At 36.9% G+C, this 22,754-nt stretch overlaps 1 protein-coding gene across 1 annotated transcript in view; it reads left to right on the top strand.

Moving 5' to 3' along the window:
* LOC109069403 (collagen alpha-2(IV) chain-like) overlaps window positions 1-22,754 on the top strand; it is a 74,935-nt gene that overhangs the window by 38,843 nt on the left and 13,338 nt on the right. The window contains exons 5-24 of the mRNA XM_042763077.1: window positions 12,026-12,160; window positions 12,824-12,868; window positions 13,154-13,270; window positions 13,416-13,484; window positions 13,666-13,701; window positions 13,796-13,849; window positions 14,947-14,982; window positions 15,132-15,173; window positions 15,266-15,334; window positions 15,437-15,481; window positions 15,808-15,861; window positions 15,987-16,022; window positions 16,111-16,155; window positions 16,252-16,303; window positions 16,947-17,057; window positions 19,552-19,698; window positions 21,548-21,619; window positions 21,882-22,030; window positions 22,453-22,525; window positions 22,610-22,716. Of these exons, the coding sequence (XP_042619011.1) occupies window positions 12,026-12,160; window positions 12,824-12,868; window positions 13,154-13,270; window positions 13,416-13,484; window positions 13,666-13,701; window positions 13,796-13,849; window positions 14,947-14,982; window positions 15,132-15,173; window positions 15,266-15,334; window positions 15,437-15,481; window positions 15,808-15,861; window positions 15,987-16,022; window positions 16,111-16,155; window positions 16,252-16,303; window positions 16,947-17,057; window positions 19,552-19,698; window positions 21,548-21,619; window positions 21,882-22,030; window positions 22,453-22,525; window positions 22,610-22,716 (1,494 nt within the window). The remainder of the gene's footprint in view (window positions 1-12,025; window positions 12,161-12,823; window positions 12,869-13,153; window positions 13,271-13,415; window positions 13,485-13,665; window positions 13,702-13,795; window positions 13,850-14,946; window positions 14,983-15,131; window positions 15,174-15,265; window positions 15,335-15,436; window positions 15,482-15,807; window positions 15,862-15,986; window positions 16,023-16,110; window positions 16,156-16,251; window positions 16,304-16,946; window positions 17,058-19,551; window positions 19,699-21,547; window positions 21,620-21,881; window positions 22,031-22,452; window positions 22,526-22,609; window positions 22,717-22,754) is intronic.

Raw genomic sequence — 22,754 nt, 5'->3', positions numbered from 1 at the left:
GTTCAGTTCTACTGGTTGACACTTTATTTAGTCACCTATTTCAGAGAGGGCAGCTGTTTTCAGCTCCATTGTAAGTACCACTCTGAAGTACCACAGAGACTTTGTATTAGATGACTTCAAAATCGAACTACACAGTAAATGCGTCATCTGCGTAATGTTGTTATTGTTGGAGAGTAGTAGTCTTATTTCTTCGGGTTCTGAACTCGTACATGCTCATACTGGTAATCTCATTCTGCGTACACACAGAGCAGATTAGCAGTAATTTACTGGTAATGTTACAGCTTTGCATTCCGGTAAATTGCTAGAACTAATTTACTGGTATTTTTGAAAAGGTCTTTTAATGGTAATTTACTGGCAATTTATGTGCATGTGAAAGGGGTTTGTGTGCTAGGTTTTAAATAATAAAATAATTAACTTTGTATAGTGTTTGTCAAGTGTTAGTAGAACATGTTTCATTTAATTTGTTTGCTGGTGATATTTGTTTTAATAATTTGTATCTAATGCAGTGGCATTCATAATATTAAAATTGTACAAATACTTTTTTGCCCTCTATAAATGTTTTGCTTAAAGATGGTTTTACACAAGGATGACACTTAAAATTTTGATATTATCAGACACCCACTTAGTGCCTCTCTCTCTATCTCTCCACCATCCTGTTTAGATTCCTGCCTTCCTTAAGGGAGATATCTGTTACTAAACCAACAGAATGAACCATGGCAACCGCTCTAGTCCTTTAGACCAGTCCGCAACAATGTGTAAATACTGGTGGGTGGGGGGTGGGGGGGGGCGGTAGAGAGTGCCTATTAAAGAAGGGACCGGGGGTATCTGTGTGAAGCAGCCCCAGAGCCTCATGTGTATTTGGACTATCGCTTTTCCCAAGGACTGAAGATATTTCATTGTGAAGATTAGTCATAGACTAAATAAAATCAGCTCCAGTGGGAAGTTAACTGGGACATGGTCTCCAAATATACCTCCAGGGGAACATGAAACATTTAGTGACATGAAGCAACTGTAGTGTTTAACATAGAATGCATTAATGCATTATCTCTCTGTCAGAGCACCATGTATGGAAGTCTTGCACCGGCTCTTAATTGAACAGTTAAATCCACATATCCAGACAGTAAATTCCAGAATATGTCTACAATTTAGGGGTGTATGGAGAGGTTTACTGCTCCAGATACACCTGTGTTCATGTCATTCAGCTAGGCCTTTGTGATCATGATAACATATTAAAATGTTCAGATAAAATTTGCTATTGAACACACTGCTTTTTTTGAAAAAAGATAAAATATCAGTAAACAATGACTGAAGTTTGAAGTTTGAAGTATTTGACCTATCAATCAACTGCACCAATGTTATTCTTAGTTGGTCAATAATTATGGAGTACCCTGCTCAATTGTTTCTGCATTACCCATTATTTAAAGGTATAGTTCACCCAAAAATGAAAACTACCCCATGATTTACTCACCCTCAAGTCATTCTAGGAGTATATTACTTTCTTCTTTCAGACGAGTGTAATCAGAGTTATATTTAAAATGTCCTGGCTCTTCCAAGCTATGTAATGGCAGTGAATGGTGGTTGAGACTTTTAAAGCAAAATAAAGTACATAAATCTTCCAAGCTTGGAAGAGCCAGGACATTTTTTAAAAAGGGGTTATGAACTGCCTTTTTTATTATTATTATTTTGTACTGTTCTCTAAAGTACACTAATAATATTATCAAGATTTTTACCTAGAAAAACATCATAATTTAGAAGTAAGGGTGGGGGGCGATCAAAGTGATTCATAGCTTCACAGAGACCCAATGGTGAACCACTGAAATTTCGAAACATTTTGTAAAAGCTATGATGTAACAAAACCTTGTTTACTGAAACCATAAGACTAAGTGTTCGATACATGCTGTGCATGTACAACAAATGATATGCAAAGCTTTCGAAGCAGTGCTTTAAAAGCACCCATCACTAATCTTTAAATACCATTATTATCATATCTAAATATTTGTTAGATTTTTGTATTTAGTTACTGTATAAAATAAAATATGCTCATAGAATTTATCAATCAAAACCTGATAAATGTTCTGATAAAAGAACTGTGCCTGTGAGCTGTAGTCTGTGGACTAAGTTGAATAAAAACATGAAGCACAAGGTTCAGTTTAATCTGTGTCCATTCATGACACTATCTTTGACCCGTAACCTTTGGTCTTAAGCTCAGAAGAGACTCAATTGGAATCAGATCCAGGAGGATTTTCCCATCATCCAAGCACACTGACCTCCACATTCTGGTCTTAAGAATGTTCATTTGATTGTGTTTTTAAAGGGGAAAAGTCACATTTTTGGCCTTATTTCCCAATTTTTTTTTTTTTTTTTTTGCACGGTAGCCAATAATTGCATAGATGCTTTCCTTGTCTGTTTATTTAAAAAAAAAAAGAAGAAAAACAAACTATACTAGCCCTCTTAATGACATATAAACAGCATCAGCAAAATATATAAATGTGAAACATTCAGTGCATTGTGAATTCAGAAAGTCGTGGGAACCGAGTTTTAATTGAGTGGTTTTATTTTGAAACTCAGTAGACCCCTAGAGCCCAGCATGACTGTATATGGATCTAAATGTGTTTATAATTTTGTACAGTTGTTGGCATGGCTTAACATTGCACATACAAACATAGATGAACATGGAGGTCTGGACTTCCTCACACTCCATTTCTACAACTCGGTCTCTCTCTCTCTCATTCAGTCTGTCTTTGTGTCTGTGTGTTTACTGGCACCCATTAGGGGACGTTGAGAGAATGAAGCTCACATTTACCTTTTAAAGCCAAAGACAGTGTGCTGGGCAGAGCTCTGGGTAGGTACAGATGGCTGAGGTCGTTCTCAAGTTCAGATCTTCATGAAATGTATCCCTTTCATCATGCTGAAATATTTTCTACCCTCAGCCAAAACGTCTAACCGGAGAATTGTATCAGATTCTTTGAGTCAGTAAGACTACTCATCATTGTCATAACATCACTAGCATGCTTCACATTACATGACTTGCCCACTGTTTACTTAGTATGAATCTCCACATCAACAGTGACGCTATTCCTAATGAGATATCTCTCAGTGTGGATATCAGTATCCAGATGGCACAAGATTAACTGAGATGTCAAACAAACGAATAGAAATTTAAACAACAGCCCAAGTCATTATACAGTAATGGCGTAAATGCCAAGTCTTCTGGCATCAGTCTCACTCTTATGTAAATACATCTATAGTTGTTGTGCCTTCCCAATGATGGAAAACAGTGAGGGTTGGTGAGAGCTACTCTGTAACGGTTAGGTTTAGACCTCACACTGCCCATGTTCACTCCAGCCATGCACTTCTGATGCTGCTTCTGTGCAGACTTCAGTGCTTTCTGCCGTCTCTGTCTCCATGAACTAGAGCACATCACAAAAATAAACTAAAACATTGAAGCCAACACTGACTTAGGAAACACTAGTTTACAAGAAATAATTAAAATATCTCCTTGATATTTTTTCTGACAAATTCATAGTCATTACATTTGCCTGTGCTTTTCCGCTAACTTTATGTATGCACTTGAGCATGGAATAGGCTATATATTAAATATATACCATAATGAATCTTTAAATAATTAATTTAATAAACGTGTGATTAGTCGACTAATGACTTTAATGTATGACCACTAGTTGATGATAAAAGTCTTTAGTCTGGGACAGCACTACTGTATAACAATTAAAACGCGTAAATATTGCTTATTATATGCTGAGACAAGTACTGAATCATAGTTTTCTTGACTCTGCACATGGGCGTTGGAAGCACAAAATTAAATAAAAAATCTGGGTGGGTCCTCCCTCAGAAAAAGTTTACTGGAGTAGATGCAATTTCCTGTATTCTGGTACCTTTTAATTAAACAATTGCTTTTATAGCCTAAAACGGTTACCACATACCTAGCAACATTTCCCAAATAATGAACACAGCAACAAAAGTCTAGTTAGTTGTTTTGAAAAAAAAAAAAAATTGATGAACATTCACTTAAACACCAGCTTGTCTAGTGACAGTATATAAGCACACTGCCAGACCCACCTGAGCAGTAGATATGCTAAGATGCATTGTTTAACTTGCTGTGTCACGTGAGTGCAGAAGGCACGAGTAGTGAAAATATGGAATACAGTTTCATTTATATGGACTCTGAATAAACCTACTGGAATGGATTTGAGGAAGCAGCAGCGTGGAAGTCAAGGCTGTAGCTAAAACACGGAATGGAGTTTAATTTATTTGGGCATTCCTCAAGTGAATGAATTTGACTGACAGTGCTCTTAAAAGTGAATGGACATATGTGCTGAATTAGAGACGGTAAAAGTGAGTGGGTTCGGACGCCCATGACTCTGCATCCTACCTAACTGAAGATTGAGACATTTATAAAAAAAATAAAAATAACAGTAAACGTGGTTCACTAACAATTTTATAGTTTTGGTGAAAAGTAGTATTACAATTTTTAAGCAATTTTACAGTAAAATCATGACTGCCATAATTGATTTCCTGTGAGCCATGCGGCGCTTGACACTCCAGTCCAGTAGGTGTCATAAAACATCCTTTTACACTGGTTTGCCAAATGGCATTAAAACACCAGAAGTAACAGGTGAAATTTTCCACCACCTATTGGACTGGAGTGTGAAGCACTGGATGAAAGTCAAACACATTTGGAATGATGTGAGGGTGAGAGCATTACTAAAAGATTTAAAATTTTGGGGTAAACTATTCTTTTAAATACTAAAATTTTTAAATACCTTATATTTAGTTACATTTAGCCTAGATATTTAGCCTAGATATTTATATCTTTGTTTTTAGGTGCTGGTTATTAGTTTTTAGTAAAAAATAAAACCCTCTCAAAGAAACAATCAATCAAAATGTAATAAAACACTTTATCACTGTCACAGCGTGTTTGCAGTGAAGGACAAAAAACAGGACCTAGGCGCAGCAGTTTTTATTGAAAACAAAAGTCAAAATATCTTATTACATGACATTAAAAGAAAAAGTCTGATCCTTAAAACCTCAAATATGGGTGAGTGATTGGTTTAGCCCACGCCATCAAAATCCCACTCCAGCCAGGAAACCAAAGTTGGCAACCCTGATATGAGGTTTTTCTGCTCAGGTGTCTGAAGGTTTGGTTTTGCAGTAGTAGTAGTTATCTAAACAAATATTAGAGGGAACTTTACACAGCACCTATCCCAGCCCAGAGACCCTCCGCACCTGCTCAAGTGACTCACATCCAGAACATGATGATGATGATGATGATGATGTCACGTGTAATTTCATGATGGGTAGTATATTTCTTTGGCATTTCATTTTTCTTCTGGTCCTACATTGGAGAATTTGTGAAACGTGAGAACATTCTCTTCTATTGTAATCAGGAAATATGACTCATCTTGCCCTTGTCTGCTACGGATGTTCTTAGTATAAAATCACCAAAAATGTGTTAGTCTTCCATGCCCATCTTGGGTGATTCCAAACAAATGTTTTGGTTTAATATAATAAGACTGATGTTATTTTTGTCTCCATGCTGGCTGTATTAATGTAATGTGCTTTTTTCTAGAAGTCTGTGACGCAAAGCAATGACAGCAGGGTTGTGCTTTTAGTTTGTGTGTTGTAATGGGGTGTAAGGAACATGCACAACTCCACTGAGGTTTTAGCCCTCAGAGAGTTTATGTGACTAATATGATCCAGGGCTGGGGCTGGGGCTGAGTCTACTCACTACTGCTTGGATTTCTGCCTTGGAACATAATATTCCACAGTCATACAGATGGGTGAGGAAACTCTGAATTATCATGGATTGCTGATAAATTCCCATCCTCTTTTGGGATGGAATGTGTGTTGAGAACTTGTGGAAAAATCCAAAAAGTATTCATCTTCATAGTTTCTTCAAACATTATCCTGTTTTGTTCAGAGGGTGGCAGAGTACAGATTTGGAAAATGAGGGGGAATACATGGTGAAAGATTTTCTTTCAAAGGCATTTTCAATCTGCGCCCTTTGTGAACCTGCATTCCTGCATTGGACTAGTAGTTCAGAGTGTCCTGATGATCAATCATTTGTCTGGGCTTCTTTTACTCTCCAGAGTGCTTCCTGTTTCCTGAGTCGACTACTCAGATTAGAGTTACTGTTTGTAGCTGATCCAGAAACATGGGACCTTCAGTTCATGTGCACCCCTGAAAGGCTGCATTTATTTGATCAAAATACAGTAAAAACAGTGATACTGTGAAATATTATTACAGTCACAATTATTTGTTCCTATGATGGCAAAGCTGAATTTTCAGAAGCCATTACTTTATTATTCAGTGTTACCTGATCCTTCAGAAATAATTATAATATGCTCATTTTTTTGCAAAACATTTTTTTTTAATATTATCTATGTTGAATACAGTAAAATAATCAGTGTTGAAACTGTGGCACATTTTTTTCAGGATACTTTTATGAATAAAAACTAAAAAAAAAAAAAACATTTGTAACATTATAAATGTCTTTACTGTCACTGTTGATCAATTCAATGCATCATTACTGAATAAAAGTATTAATTTATTTTAAAAAATACCCCAATATTTAAATAACAATATTCAATAATCCTTAATCATTTTCAAGTATTTATTTATTTATTTATATTGTAAAAAAGTGACATCCAGCTATACATCTTGCTTAGTTACAGACACAAAAATTAACATGAACATCTACTGCTAAATTTACTGCTATCCCACCTCAACTCTTCCGTGTCTCCTGTTTCTTCCTGCAGATTTTTGGGTGATGGAGGAGGTGAGGAGACACTTGACACTTTAAATGTGGCATCACTGTCACACTCAGTGAAGATGGGGGTTTGCATAGGAGGATGGGAAACATGGAAAGTTCAAGAAGGATTGAACTTCGTTAAGGCCGACAGGGTCAGCAGATTAAAAAACAGAAATTAAACTAATTTATCTTGGAGAGACTTGCAGTGAAGTGAAAGGAGAGACAAAACAAAAGACAGACATTTATGCAGAGAGGAAGCGGTGGTGTGAGGCAGCAGCAGAGGGTGAAAGAAACAGGAAATGACCTATACGTTTTATAGCTCCACTCTGAACTGGAGAACCCTGGGAGAGTTTAACTGGCACACTCAGGAGCGGTCTAATTAAACTAATGGCTAATCGCTCATTTCCTCCTCACACAAATGTACACTTACAGCAATGTCTGTTTGTATCTTTCCAAATGCATTAAAGGCTGTTCAGCTGCTGCTCTCCCCTGCCTTCATTTTGACTTTTAGACTTGCTTTTGCCCTGATTGCCTTATTATAGTTTTTAGACTTGTTTTGCCTTGTTTCTGACTCTTGTCCACCCACATTCTTCTATTAAAAAATAAAAAAAGTGAAATTTTGATGAGTAATCTGTGTTTTATATAATGGAAGTAAACGGGAACTGGAGCTGATAAGCTTTAAAATGATTCTTTGGAATTTGTTTCAGTTCTGAGATGTGACATTCACTCCTCATTAGCATCTGAACTGGAAGGATGAGACAGGACAGATATAAGTCATAATGCAATCAGCAGGGTTGAAGGATGTTTGATCTTCTCTTTTGTAAGCAGATGCACATCTGCAAAAGCAATACCAGATGAACGAAATGAAAAAAAAAAAAAAACTAAATAAAAAACCTTCAGAGACCATGAGAGACTCAAACTCCACCTTTCAGTTGAGGTGGATTTAATCAGAGACAAGGGCTTAATCTGACTGTGGAAGGTTACGGCTTCACACAAACACATGCTTCTACGCATTCACACTTATCTGTGATTGATAGGACTTGAGCCAAGAACCTTTTCATCTGAGTGCATTTGCTGTGTAGTGTGCCAAGAATTCAAATCAGATTTAAGTGCTGCAGACTGCCGGTGCTCTTGCTTGTCTATCATCATGACTGGCTCATTTCACTTAATATGCATTATAAAGAGTGTTGCCAGTTCCATTACTGCCAAGGCCTCTTGAGTAATGGTATGACTTTTTCATGTTTTTGAAACCTCAAGTCGCTTATGCTCACCAAGGCTACATTTATTTAAGCAACAATACAGTAAAAATAGTATTATTGTGCAAATTAAAATAACTGTTTTGTATTTGAATATTGCATTTTCTATTTCTATGTGAATTTTAAAATGTAATTTATTCCTGTGTTGCTAAAGCTGAATTCTCAGCATCATTACTCCAGTCTTCAGTCGCATGATCAGAAGTCATTCTAATATGTTGATTTGCTGTTCAGAACATTTTTAAAACAGTTACTATATTTGTTCAAATCATGATGCATTTAAAAAATATATATTTTGTAGCATGAATGTCTTTTTTAAACTGTTCACGTTGGCTCTCATGTTGAGCTATTTTGTCCATATCCATTAAAGTATTTGATTTATACAGTGACTCGTTTTCCGCACAGTCTGAACACAATTGTCTTTCTAGGAAACCTGTAAACCACATTCCCTCTATACTCTACAGTGACACCAACTCTACAGCGGTTTGCCCGAGCATTGCAATTATTTTGCATTTACTAGAATTTAATCAAATGGCTTTCTCAACCCAGCGTGTGTCCTGTGCGCATGTCCTTTGTGCGGCAGATTATTTCTTCTGTGCGGTCTCGTACACACGCAGCTTAAAGGGACTATTGGTCATAAGGCACAAATATGCAGGCCAGTAAATAACTACACTCTGGGGTTCAACAGAGACCAGTGGTGAAAGCACTTGTTCTCTTTATATTGCTATATTTATATAAGTCTGCTGGTTCTCTAGGGCACAGCAGGTTGGGCAGAACAGAAAATATGTGGGTTAAGAAATCAGGAAGGCACATAGTAGGGGACATGACATGGGAAGGCCAGCAGAGTATTGGCCCGGTCACTTGTGATGGCCCAGGAAATAACAAACATCATGTATTCAATCTTTTAGTAGAGTGATTATTTTTGCATGTGTGGAAAAAAAGGCGGGGGGAGGGGGATGTTGTGGAGAAAATTTCTAAGAAAGCCAGGCAATAGCCATGGAGTAAGATTATCTTTATTAAAGTTTGTTGTATTTTCGATGACTGCGACTTGCAGCTAGCCTAAGCCTAGATACGTCAATGCTTTATTTTGCTGAAAACTACCAACAGATAACGTATCCAGAGTGTGTCAAGGACACGTAGCGGTGAAAACATGCACTGGAGGGCACCACCCAGGATGTTTATATTTACTCTCAAAAATAATGAACATGATTATCTGGGTCTTCGCTAGATTGTTGCTAGGCATTTTGCTAAGGACATTTTGGTGATTACTAAGATGCTTCTACAACATGTCAAAACAAACTACAGACTTTTAATGGGCCATATATTTGCTGTATTTTGGGAATGTACATAATATATTTGGCAGAAGGGGCGAGGTTACATGTGGGAGATTTGCTGGATAATACAAATGCTAAATAAAGAGCAGATTAATTCACTATGACCTATTCCATGACTCTGTAGTGGCTTGTAGTATATTGTTTGAAAAATATTCAAATTTGTGACATTTATCATGTGACCCATACTGACAGTAAGATGTTCAGTCTGCTCTCAAATCATGCGGGTGAACACTATCATCAAGAAAAAGAAGCATTTTGGCTTCCCCAAAATATCTTTCAGAACCTTTTTTTTTTTTTTTTTTTCAAGAACATTTTCTAAAGAGCCTTTTTCCATTATAGAGAACCTCTTGTGCAGTTGAAAGGTTCCATGGATGTTTAAGGTTCTCCATGGAACCACGGACACCAATAAAGAACCTTTATATTTAAGAGTGTATGTTAAATTAAATTTGTAATAAAAAAAAAAAAAAAAAAAACTAGAAATAAAACTGTAATGCCAGTGTTGTAATGTTAGGCTAAACAGACATTTAATAATATCTATTTTAGTTGTTTTATCAGTTACGCTCTTTTTCCATGGAATTGAGACATTCATCATGCCCCATTTCAGTGGTAATAAGTTGCACAGTCAAGAAATGTTTTCGTAAATGCTCCCTTGAGTTTTAAAGAAAATATGAATTTTGGTAATATATTATGTCTAATTGTCTGAGATGTCTTATATGTTTCTAGAACCACTTATTGTTTTGTTTTTTCTACCATGGGAAATATCAACTGCATTTTAACAAAGTGCCCCCACACCAGCCTTACTGTCACAATGTCAGGCAGATTTGTTTCATAAATACAAATTCAGTTCTCACACTATATATTCAGCTAAGTCATGAATGTATCCTCTTGACCTCTTGTAAGACACACACAGACAGAATCATTTTAACTGTGGAATAATGCAGCACGGTTTCATTTACTAGGCAGTACACAGTAATATTCAGTAAACATCTTCACACTAGCTCAGCTTAAACAGTAGCCAGAACCTTATCTGTGAGGTCAGAGGACAAAGTACTTGACTTCCAGAGCCACAAAACACCTGACGCACATGGTTCAACTCTGCTTGACTGATGAGGACCTTAAGACCTCTATGCTCCACCCGGCCCTCTTCATATAAACCTAAAACTACAAGTTTTGTTCTTGACTGTAATCTAGCACCTATTTTGTTTTTAGTCAATCACTTTTGTACCTCTACACTTTATCTGTCAGAATAGGTGTAATTTATGGATGAACAGGTGGGAAATGTCCCAGCCACTTTTTGCCAAGGCTGGATTTGTCCCCAACACTTTTTGAAAGCTCTTCAGTTCCTCTCTTAAAAATGGCTCGCGTTACACGTGTTTCTCAGAGTTGGCGTACAAATCTTATACATAATGAATCATAATTAAATGGCACTCAAAAAACACTCACTGTTTCCCCACCATTAATAGTCTCTGGAAACAGAAATCGGAAAACATGTTTTAATACCCACGTAGAAAATGAATGTGTAAAAACAAAGTATTTTTGTGTCTCCCAAAATCTCCAAACACACATCTAATATCACTATTAAAGTACAGCATGTACAAAGGACTTTTTTTAGAAGATTTAAGCTGTGCATCGGGCAGATGTTTGACTGATGTATGTTTCGGCTAATGAATGAGTTCAGATCAAGTCAAGGAACAACATATTTCAACCTAAAAATCTTTTTTAAACAGGTTTACTTCCCAACTTATATATGCAATTCGGTGGTAAGAGCACTGGATGGCGCTCTAGAGCTTTACAGACTGTTAACAGAGTTTGCCATCTAGTGGTTATGTTTTGAAATGTAAAAAAAAAAAAGGCTGGATTATGTTCTAAATGAAATTTTACTAGTTTAGTGCCTACTCAGAAGTGTGCAGTGTACACTGTATACTGCATACTATTAAAAAGTACAGCAAATGTAGTAGGTTATCCCAGGTGTTGCGTGCATACAACAAATGCAAACTTTGCATTATATATATTGAAGGAAAATCAAGAGAAGTATGGTAGCTAGCCATGCCATATATTGTTTTTTACAGTCATAAACCAGGCAATGGTTGACATAATAAATGTTTTTGGTAAGTGAATTGATATTATAAACCTTTAGAGTTTATTATGTCTGTTTATTAACATTGCATCACAGGTTTAATATCAGTGCACTTCACAATGCAATTCACTGTTATAATAATTCACCTTCATCTTTACTAAAAATAATGAGCAGGTGACATTTCTGGTAATATTTAGCAAGAAGTACAGTAACTTTATATTATGTTTCACTTGTTACACTTAATTCTTAATAAGTAAATAAATACATGCATTCATACATACATACATAAAAAATAGGTAAAAAAAAAAAAATAGGTAATGCATTTAAAAAAAAAAAAAAAAAAAAAACTGTCTTTCAGAGTTTTACTCCAACCTTAATTAAATGCTTCTGAACCAGCTAATATAAGTCTTCAGGATTACTAGAAACTTCCAGGCAGGTGTGTTGGGGCTGGTTGGAGCTAAACTAAAGTTATGATATAACTTGTGTATTTTATGTTCTAAAACCTGATGATTGCTGACTGTAAATGCACCTACTTATTCAAATCGGGTATATCATTTAAACTAATTTGTAAACTTCTGTATGTGAACTTTAGGGATTGCCTGGACCCCTAGGTCCCCAGGGTCCCACAGGCCCTAATGGGCGACCAGGATACCCTGGTCTCCAGGGCCCTAAAGGAGAGAAGGGCGACCATGGCAGAGGAGGCTTTATGGGTCCAAAAGGAAGTGTGGTGAGTCTCTCTGTCCTCATCTCCACTTCTGCAGTTACGTAAGAATTTATAACAGTAGGCTTAGATGGAGTTTAAGCTTCTTCATTATCTCCAGCACTCATGTATGACTGACGCTTTTCACCTCCAAATGGTTGCAATGAAATTTCTAACTGGTCGTGAAGCAGCTGTTACACTCTGCTTATTCACCACAATAATGAATGGATAAATATAAACACACAAAATAAATGACCTCCAATAAGTTTGAAAGAAAAACAGTAGGTTTTCTAAGGCTGATCAGTATAAATATGTGATAATTATACAATATATATATTTCAGACATAATTATTCATCACCGCACATTTGACAGAAATAGTGTTATGAGAATAACATTTTAGTGCAGAAATAATGGTAATTTTCACTTTACATTCTTAGTTTTGATTAGGTTATGTAAAGTACTGTATTTGATTAGATTCAGTCTGAGGGTCTTGTAAGGTCTAGCCACAAAAGTTGAAATATTACAGTAAAAGAAATAATAAACACAATGTCTCCATGACATTATACATGACTCTTAAACATTTATCATTCTCTTTTAAACAAACTGAAGAGTAGTTCTGAGAGTGGGTAAAAGAGTCAAATTTTACATGAGATGAGATGAAATGCTAACGTGTTTGTGGCTTTCTTTAGGGAATTGGAGGTGTTCCAGGGTTTAATGGAGCCGATGGTGTTCCAGTAAGTATGATTTTGTTTATATCCACAGTATTATGTTTAAGGCTTTCATTAGCCACAACATACAGCAGAGTTTTACAAAATGGCAACAACAGAAATAAGATAAAAGACACCAATGTTCAATGAACATTTATTAAACCTAATCAATGAGAATAGACAAGTTTTCCATCCAGTAATATAGTTCAAATACCATAAATACCTTTTCTTGGTTTTGGATTCACCCAATATGGCTCACTGAAGGTAAAACAGAATATGCTGGTCAAATCTTTGTTTCTGACCTCTCATCAGGGCCATCCTGGGCCGTCTGGGCCTCGTGGAAAACCAGGAGCTGACGGTTGTAATGGAACCCGGGGAGAATCAGGAACGCCAGGCATTCCAGGACATAATGGCGAATCTGGAATATCAGTATGAGTGTTCATTTATTACACAGGATCTATGCATAATTCATACATAACCCATCTAACATATACTGCTTTTACTTTCTCACACACTCACTTTCAATCACTTTGTCTCTGTGTACTTGTCTGTCTGTAACTTTAATATTCTGTAGGGTCGGCCAGGAATGAAGGGGGAGAAGGGTGACCCTTTGGAGATGTGGGTTTATATGGAAAGATTCAGGGTAAGAGGAACTAGATGTTTCACCAGAGGATTCAATACGAGAGACCAGAGGCAATATTTTGGTTGATCCAGAAGTTAACCTTAAACCTTTGTTATGTATACATTTACTATAAATGAAGATTACATAAATGCATTTGGTATAATTAAATAAAACTGCATCATTATTCTTTGACGTATTATAGGGAGATCCAGGACCACCAGGTTCTCCAGGATTTTTTGTAAGTTTGACTTTTATCAGGAAACTGACCCATCAGGAATGACAAGGTGAAGGAGAAAAAGTGTTTTCTAAAACATTACATTTCACTCTTACAGGGACCAACTGGTAACCCAGGGTACAGAGGACTGCCAGGATCTCAAGGTCCTTGGGTGAGTTATTCACACGCACAATAAAAGTACTGTTATAATTAGGGCTGTCTATGTAAAATGTGTATTTTCCTTTGGTTATCATGATCTAAATGTTTGATACTATAGATGACCAATGGTTAATTTTAATAAAAGTAGATTCCCAACTCAAACTGTCAGAATATTTCTATTTTACTCTATAAAAATGAGATGAGATGTTACAATTTCTACAGATGTTACTGTTTTTGATTGTTTAGGAACATTTACATCTGCACCGTGCCATCAAAATCAGGGAGCACAAACCTTTTTCATGATTTGAAAAAAATATGATTTCTACAACTTTCACTCAGGAGAAGAAACCTGCCTTTAAACTTGAAAGAAATAAAGATTTGATATTTATCGTGATCATTTTTGATATCGTGAAACAGAGTCCTTTCCTGAATATCTGTACATTTGAAAATGACACTGATTTTACAAAACATTTAAATAAAAAAGAATTTAATATTATGTAACGTTTTAAAGACAATATGTCAATCTGTTTTTGCTCAATTTCGCCAATGAAAATAGTTGCAAAGTCGCAACGTAACTGTTCCAAACAACACTCAGCAGTGTTTCATTACTGAATGAATCCATGGTTTTGAACAAATCAAGTGAGCCAATGAATCAGGGATCCTTTCATAAAGACTCTCACTTGCTTTGTTTCTGAATGAATCAGCTATTTAACAAATCTCATAGCATTATTTATGCAATTCTACTTGCAGTGTAAATGCATTCATGACACCTCTGAACAGTCTGTGCAATTATACCTAAATGCCAATTCAAATGAAGCATATGAAAACAATGTTATGACATATGTATATGATACATTTGATATATTTGTAATGTCTATTCAATGTTCTTTTTTTCTTTCTTTTTTTCTCATTTTACACATTAATGACTTTAACTTTTGGGGGGTAATTTCTCAGTCTAAATTGATGTGCAATTAATTTGATAATTAGTTTAAAAGTGTTAGACAGCCCAAGTTATAATCATGACAACCCTAGTTATAATATAAGTACTGCTTGCTTTATTCCAAATCTACCATCAATTCTTCTTAATGTTAAGTGTTTATCTTTCTTCAGGGTCCTACTGGCATTAAAGGTGTTAAAGGACAAAAGGTAGTAGAACACAATGATTTGCTTAATTTTATGAAAGATGTACTTTCATGGTTTATGATAGCATATTCTAATGTGTCCTCTTTACATCACTTTGGTAAATAAACATCTTCCATTTGATGTTAATATGTTAATGTGTTGTCTCTGTACAGGGTGAAAGCACTAAAATGTTAAAAGGAGTCAAAGGAGACACGGTGAGACAAATATTTAGTGTCTTATGTCAGACTAATATTATGGTCTATTATCTGCACTATTAACCCACATGGAGTTTGTATCCTCACCACAGGGGGAGAATGGAGAGCCGGGCCCACCAGGACCTTACTCACAAATCCGTCCAAACCCTTCAGATTGGCAGGCAAGAAGAAAATGAGTTTATGAAAATATTACAAATATTTTTTCTCAGTGGCGCAAATGATCTCTCTACTATCATTTTCATATCTTTCATTTGTTTTAACAGGGTGAAAAAGGCTTGAAAGGTAATAAAGGACAACCAGGAGATTCGGTAGGTGGCATGTGAGCTTTTTTGAACACAAAAATATTTTTTTGAAATGAAAACCCTGCCTTAAAAAAAAAAAAAACTGGCTTTTTGATAGAGTGTGATAGAATGTTTAGTGTGATAGATGGAAATGCTTTTTCACATAATTTTGGTCTGATTTTATTGGTCATATAATATATATATTATTGAAAAGTAATCCTGAGTTTTGCAGATGGTCTTTCCTCATTCAAGTAGATAAAAGTGACTTGAAAATAGCTGGCAAGGTTGCCGCCGAGTGAACCTACAGGGACATTGGCAGCATCTTGATAATTTTTTATTATAATTTTTTTCAGGGATATTTATCAACCAAAGGAGAGACTGGTGTGACAGGGGTTCCAGGGGAATGGGTATGATTGATTGAGAGCTGAAATCTCTGTATTAACCCTATGTAGAGACTTTTTTTTCTGATCTGATTTAGACATGTACACACATTCAACATTTTTGTCTAAAATATTTAACCAATGAATTACAGGGAAACACAGGACTAAATGGCCGGCCAGGACCTAGGGTACATAATTTTGATCATTTTCCCAACAGTTTTGTTGATTTTTTTTGTGGACTTAAGCATTTCTTAAAATCTCTCTCCATTCCTACAGGGTGACACTGGACTACCAGGTTTCCCAGGAAATAATGGTCGCAAGGTATAAATCCATTTCTGGTTTAGTGCTATTTCTTGTCATACCTTAACATTCAATCTGCATCAAAATTTTATGACCTAAATGCATATCATTCAACAGGGAGATAGAGGAGAACCTGGAGAGCTGATTGGTCCTTTTGATAATACTGGAGGTACTAAAAATAATGTGCTAAGATTATAGCTGTTTATTACACGGCTCTGTGGATTACTTGATTCTGATTGGTCAGTTGTGACATTCAAAGGTATGTTATCCCTCGATAAAAGCTGATAACACAGGCTCATCCAGGTAACTGAAGTCGGTGCTATACTCATGCTAGGAACAGTTTTTTCATGGTGGATATCAATATCTTAAATCTTTTATCGCCCAAATTATTTAAGTGGTGAAATGTTGTGTAATAAGTGGTGTGACTGCACCGTATCCCTTAAATGTCCATCTAGTTTGAATTTGCCGTTTACTCGCAACAGTTGTCTTCACGGAAGCTATGTGTTCAAATATTTCAACTCAAATCAATATTTTGTGTCTAATTATTTATTTATGTGGCAAGTAGCCATGTAATAAGCGGGATAATGTACATCCAGCTGGTTGTTATCGCAGAATAATCCCCTTCAGGGTGATACAAGACTGGATCACCCTGTTGGGGTTATTCTTCGTTTAACAAAAAATTTACATTATCCCTTACTTATTATCTGCTGTTTTAATAGTCCTAATCTGACTTTCAACATACAGTCCAGTTTCCCAATACTTTCTCAATATTTTTCTTTATTTGCTTCTGTCTGTTTTTCTTGCTTATATAGTGGGTCCTCCAGGACCTCCGGGAGAGCGTGGCCCAATTGGAGATCATGGTCCTAAGGGTACTAAAGGACTGCCGGGTCCCCCAGGCCCCCCTCCCTCTGAACAACAAACAGGTATTTTTCAATCTAAAATGGAAAATCCTTTATTATTTATTCACCCTCATGTTCTCAAGGAGAAGTTTAGACAAGTAATTCTGCTCTTTGCCATGCTTTGCATTCAGTGAAATGGCTTGGTTATCATTCCCATTGTGAGACGAATAACCCAAAATTTACATTAACATTTACTCTTAATCATTTAGTAGACATATTTATCCAAAGTGACTTACAAATGAGGGGAACAATAGAAGCAATCAGACCAACAAGAGGGCAACAGTATACACTTGTCTCAGTTAGTCTAGCACAGTACACATAGCAAGTTTTTTTTATTATTATTTTATTGAATTAGAAAAAAATAGAATAGAATAGAATAGAATAGAATAGAATAGAATAGAATAGAATAGAATAGAATAGAATAGGTAAGTGCTAGTATTAATCGGTCAATTGCTGATGAAAAATATGTTTTTAGATGTTTTTTGAAAATGGATAAAGACTCAGCTGCTTGAATTGAGATAGGCAGGTCATTCCACCAGCTGGGAACAGTCCAAGGAAAGGTCAGTGAGAGTGATTTTGTGCTTCTTCGGATTGGCACCACAAGGCGTTGTTCACTTGCAGAGCGCAAACTTCTGGAAGGCACATAATTCTGAACTAGTGAGTTTAGGTATATTGGTGCAGAGCCAGTGGTTGTCTTGTAGGCAAACATCAGTACCTTAAATTTGATGCGATTGGCTATTGGAAGCCAGTGCGAACTGATGAAGAGAAATGTGAAGTGCGCTTTCTTCAGCTCGTTCAAGACCAATCTCACTGCTGCCTTCTGGATCAGTGGCAGAGGCTTGACAGTACATCCCAGAAGGCCTGCCAAGAGAGCATTACCATAGTCCAGTCTGGAGAGAACAAGAGCTTGGACAAGGAGTTGTGTGTCCTGCTCTGATAGGAAGGGTCTAATCTTCCTAATGTTGTATAAGGTAGATCTGCAGGATCAGACCGTTGTAGCAATATTGTCTGTGAAGGTTAACTGATCATCAATCACAACTCTAAGATTCCTGGCTGTCCTGGGAAAAGTTATGGTTGACAAACCTAGCTGTACACAGAAGTTGTGATGAAGTCCTGGGTTGGCTGAAACCACGGGCAGTTCTGTCTTACCAGGGTTGAGTTGAAGGTGATGGTCCTTCATCCAGGCAATAATGTCTATCAGACAGGCTGCAGAACAGGTATTAGAATGATTGGAAATAATAAGTTTGGAAACGTCTTGCTCCAAGAGTGGAGAGAAGGAGGAGACAGAGTTTGTATTTGTTGTTATCATGTATTTGTCAGTTTGTGTGGATTGTGTGTGGATAATTGGCCACTGATTGTTGTTGAAGAAGTTACCCAGTTGATCTGGGGGATGATAAACAACTACAAAGTGGATTTTAACCAGGTGGGTAATAGAAATTGCATGTGATTCAAAAGAACTTTTACCAGTTAAAGATTGTAAAGGATAAAATTTCCATTAATTTGACATTAGCAAACCAGTAGCAGACTGGTGTGGAAAAAAGTGAAATTAGTGAAGAGGACTGCAGGAGTGGCAGTGTCCTCAGGTTTGATCCAAGTCTCAGTTAGGGCCATGAGGTTAAGACTTGAATAAGTAGCAATAGATGAAATAACGTCTTCTTTGTTTACAGCAGACTGGCAGTTCCAGAGACCAATTGGAATAGACAGTGAAGTAGTAGAGGACATGGGGACAGTACACAGATTGTAAGGATTGTGCTGCCTCCCACGTACAGAGCACAATTTACGAGTGTTTGTAGTAATAGTAGAGATTTGAAAGCACATAGTGAGTACAATTGACTAAAACAAGCAGATGAGAACAAGCTGTACAAAAAGTAAAAAAGGGGAAAAAAGCAATACTCAAATGCCTTGTTGGTGTCCTTTTTGGTGGAGTTGCGCAGGTGGAGTCGCTGGTCTTTACACTCTTTGGTCTTTACACGAGGACTGCTGCAGTGTACTAACCAATTATATACTCTCCTGATACCTCGTTTCTAAACAGGTAAACAGTATACAAAAATCTAAAAGTGTATTGAAAATAGTATTGGATATTGATGTCTTTAAGTTGTTATTATTATATCAGCGTTAGAAATTCTAGTATCTTGACAACACTAATTCAAAAAGTAGTAAAACTTGCTGTATCACAATAGGTGACATGGCACACAAAGCCAATGGTAATTCAACATTGACATCAAACGTCAAACTCATCTTTCTGACAGGTTTTAGAGTAAAACTTTAAAAGATTTTTAGCAAATGAATCATATGGACCTCTTTTATTGTGCTTTTTCTGACGTTTTTGGAGATTGACAGCTTTTTTGTTCATCTACAGAAGAAAGTACGTGGGTCATATGGGATTGGCATTAAAAATAAAATTAGAATAAAATAATTTTTTGAGTGAACTATTTAACATTATTTTCAAACACATATGGGCTTAGACATTACTTTAACCAAACTATGTCACTGATATGATTGTTTCTCTGATCCACAGTGGATTTGTGGGGTCCAGGGGGACCACGTGGACCAAAGGGAGCCAAAGGTGAAGCTGGAGAACCTGGTAATCCTGCCACTCATCCTGGGCCACCTGGCACCGATGGGCTTCCTGGAGTTAAAGGACCACCCGGACCCAAGGGATCATGTAGGTTGATTTTCAAACCAGATAGAAACCTGGTGCAATGACTAAATGTCATGCTAATAAAGCATTGTGTATCTACAGGTGCATCTCAATAAATTAGAATGTTGTGGAAAAGTTCATTTATTTCAGTAATTCAACTCAAATTGTGAAACTCATGTATTAAATAAATTAAACTCACACAGACTGAAGTAGTTTAAGTCTTTGGTTCTTTTAATTGTGATGATTTTGGCTCACATTTAACAAAAACCCACCAATTCACTTTCTCAACAAATTAGAATACTTCATAAGACCAATAATAAAATAAAAAAATAAAAAATAAAAAACATCTTTTTGTGAAATGTTGGCCTTCTGGAAAGTATGTTCATTTACTGTACATGAACTCAATACTTGGTAGGAGCTCCTTTTGCTTTAATTACTGCCTAAATTCAGCGTGGCATGGAGGTGATCAGTTTGTGGCACTGCTGAGGTGGTGTGGAAGCCCAGATTTCTTTGACAGTGGCCTTCAGCTCATCTTTTTTTGGTCTCTTGTTTCTCATTTCCCTCTTGACAATACCCCACAGATTCTCTCTGGGGTTCAGGTCTGGTGAGTTTGCTGGCCAATCAAGCAAACCAACACCATGGTCATTTAACCAACTTTTGGTGCTTTTGGCAGTGTGGGGCAGGTGCCCAAATCCTGCTGGAAAATGAAATCAGCATCTTCAAAAAGCTGGTCAGCAGAAGGAAGCATTTTGTGTTCCAAAACTTCTTGGTAAACGGGTGCAGTGACTTTGGTTTTCAAAAAATACAATGGACCAACACCAGCAGATGACATTGCAGCACCCCAAATCATCACAGACTGTGGAAACTTAACACTGGACTTCAAGCAGCTTGGGCTATGAGCTTTTCTCCCCTTCCTCCAGACTCTAGGACCTTGGTTTCCAAATGAAATACAAAACTTGCTCTCATCTGAAAAGAGGACTTTGGACCACTGGGCAACAGTCCAGTTCTTCTTCTCCTTAGCCCAGGTAAGATGCCTCTGACGTTGTCTGTGGTTCAGGAGTGGCTTAACAAGAGGAATACGACAACTTGTACACAATTCCTTGACACGTCTGTGTGTGGTGGCTCTTGATGCCTTGACCCCAGCCTCAGTCCATTCCTTGTGAAGTTCACTCAAATTCTTGAATCGATTTTGCTTGACAATCCAAATAAGCCTGCAGTTCTCTCAGTTTGTTGTGCATCTTTTTCTTCCACACTTTTTCCTTCCAGTCAACTTTCTGTTAACATGCTTGGATACAGCACTCTGTGAACAGCCAGCTTCTTTGGCAATGAATGTTTGTGGCTTACCCTCCTTGTGAAGGGTGTCAATGATTGTCTTCTGGACAACTGTCAGATCAGCAGTCTTCCCCATGATTGTGTAGCCTAGTGAACTAAACTGAGAGACCATTTTGAAGGCTCAGGAAACATTTGCAGTTGTTTTGAGTTGATTAGCTAATTGGCATGTCACCATATTCTAATTTGTTGAGATAGTGAATTGGTGGGTTTTTGTTAAGTGTGTGCCAAAATCTTTACAATTAAAAGAACCAAATACTTAATTTTTTTAGCATCATTACGCCAGTCTTCAGTGTCACATGATCCTTCAGAAATCATTCTATTATACTGATTCGTTGCTCAAGAAACATTTCTTGTATTATTATCATTAGCATTGTTGAAAACAGTTGAACAGCTTAATATTTATAAATATTTTGTAACGATGCAAACATTTTTGTTGTCGTTTTTCATTATGGAGCATCCTTTCTGAATAGAGACTTTGGTAATACTGAATAATATGAAGACGTACTGAAGACTTTATTAAAGACTATGTGTCTTGATACAGTGGAAGAATTCTTCAAAGGAGCACCAGGACCACGTGGACGTCCAGGAAATGCAGGGAAAAAAGGACCAAAGGGTAAGATCAGTGCTGAAGTTAATAAACTACTGGGAGGATTTGCATGGCCAATATGCTATGAAGATAGCCTTGCTGCTGACATGACATGACATGAATGAATGTCCAAAATCATGTCATGTTGTGCATGACAGTGTGGGAAACTTATCTGTTTTAGAGTAGAATGAAGAATGCTTCTTTCTTCTCTAGAAACACAAATGTTGTTGACATTTGTCAGTCTTTGCTAATCCTGCTGTACTGGTAATGGTTTTTATTATTTGATCAGGTGACCATGGTCTGTGCAACTGCACTGTAATATCCACACCTGGTCCTGTGGGTCCTTCTGGTGATGCTGGGGACATTGGCATGGTAGGAGAGTGGGGTCAGCATGGTGATCAGGGAGACCCGGGACCCAGAGGCATGGATGGTGTACCTGTAAGTAGACATACACCATGTCTTCATATTATGCCATGTTAAAGGATAGTTCACCCAAAAATGAAAACTCTGTCATCGTTAAGTCACCCACAAGTTGTTCCAAACCGGTATGATTTTTGGTGGTACCTGTATGTTTGCAACCAAACAGATGACGGTAGCTGTAGAAAAAAAGACTATGGAAGTCAATGGCTACCGGCAACTGTTTGGGTACCAACACATTTCCAAATATATTATTTTGTGTTTAACAGAAGAAAGAAACTTGTACAGGTTTGGAACAACTTGAGAGTAAGTAAATGATGAAGTTTCATTTTTTGGGTGGGGGGAACTCTTCCTTTAAGATCACACGAGATACATAAATCTTTGCATACGCCAATGCAAAATGAATTTGCAGTGTCAATTTTTTACATTTTTACATTTTAAAGGGTTTCCCTGGTGCAAGAGGATTACCTGGACCCAAAGGCAGAAAAGGAGAGCTGAGATCTGCTACACAGAAAGGTGTAATAATCTTCCGTTACATGTTTAAATACACATGAGAGTAGACATATATTTTAATATTTTGCCTGCACTTGTGAAATACAGGACAAGCTGGTGACCCTGGGGACCCAGGTGCTAAAGGTTTCCCAGGTGTGCAGGGAAGCCCTGGATTTGATGGCAAAAATGGTGAACCAGGTCTTCAAGGATATCCTGTGAGTCTAGCATATCTGATCACTCAAAAACAGCACTA

The sequence above is a fragment of the Cyprinus carpio genome, chromosome A9 (genome assembly GCF_018340385.1).
Source record: "Cyprinus carpio isolate SPL01 chromosome A9, ASM1834038v1, whole genome shotgun sequence".
Lineage (NCBI taxonomy): Eukaryota > Metazoa > Chordata > Actinopteri > Cypriniformes > Cyprinidae > Cyprinus > Cyprinus carpio.
The sequence above is the reverse complement of the archived record's forward strand: the minus strand, read 5'-3'. Positions and strand labels throughout refer to the sequence as shown.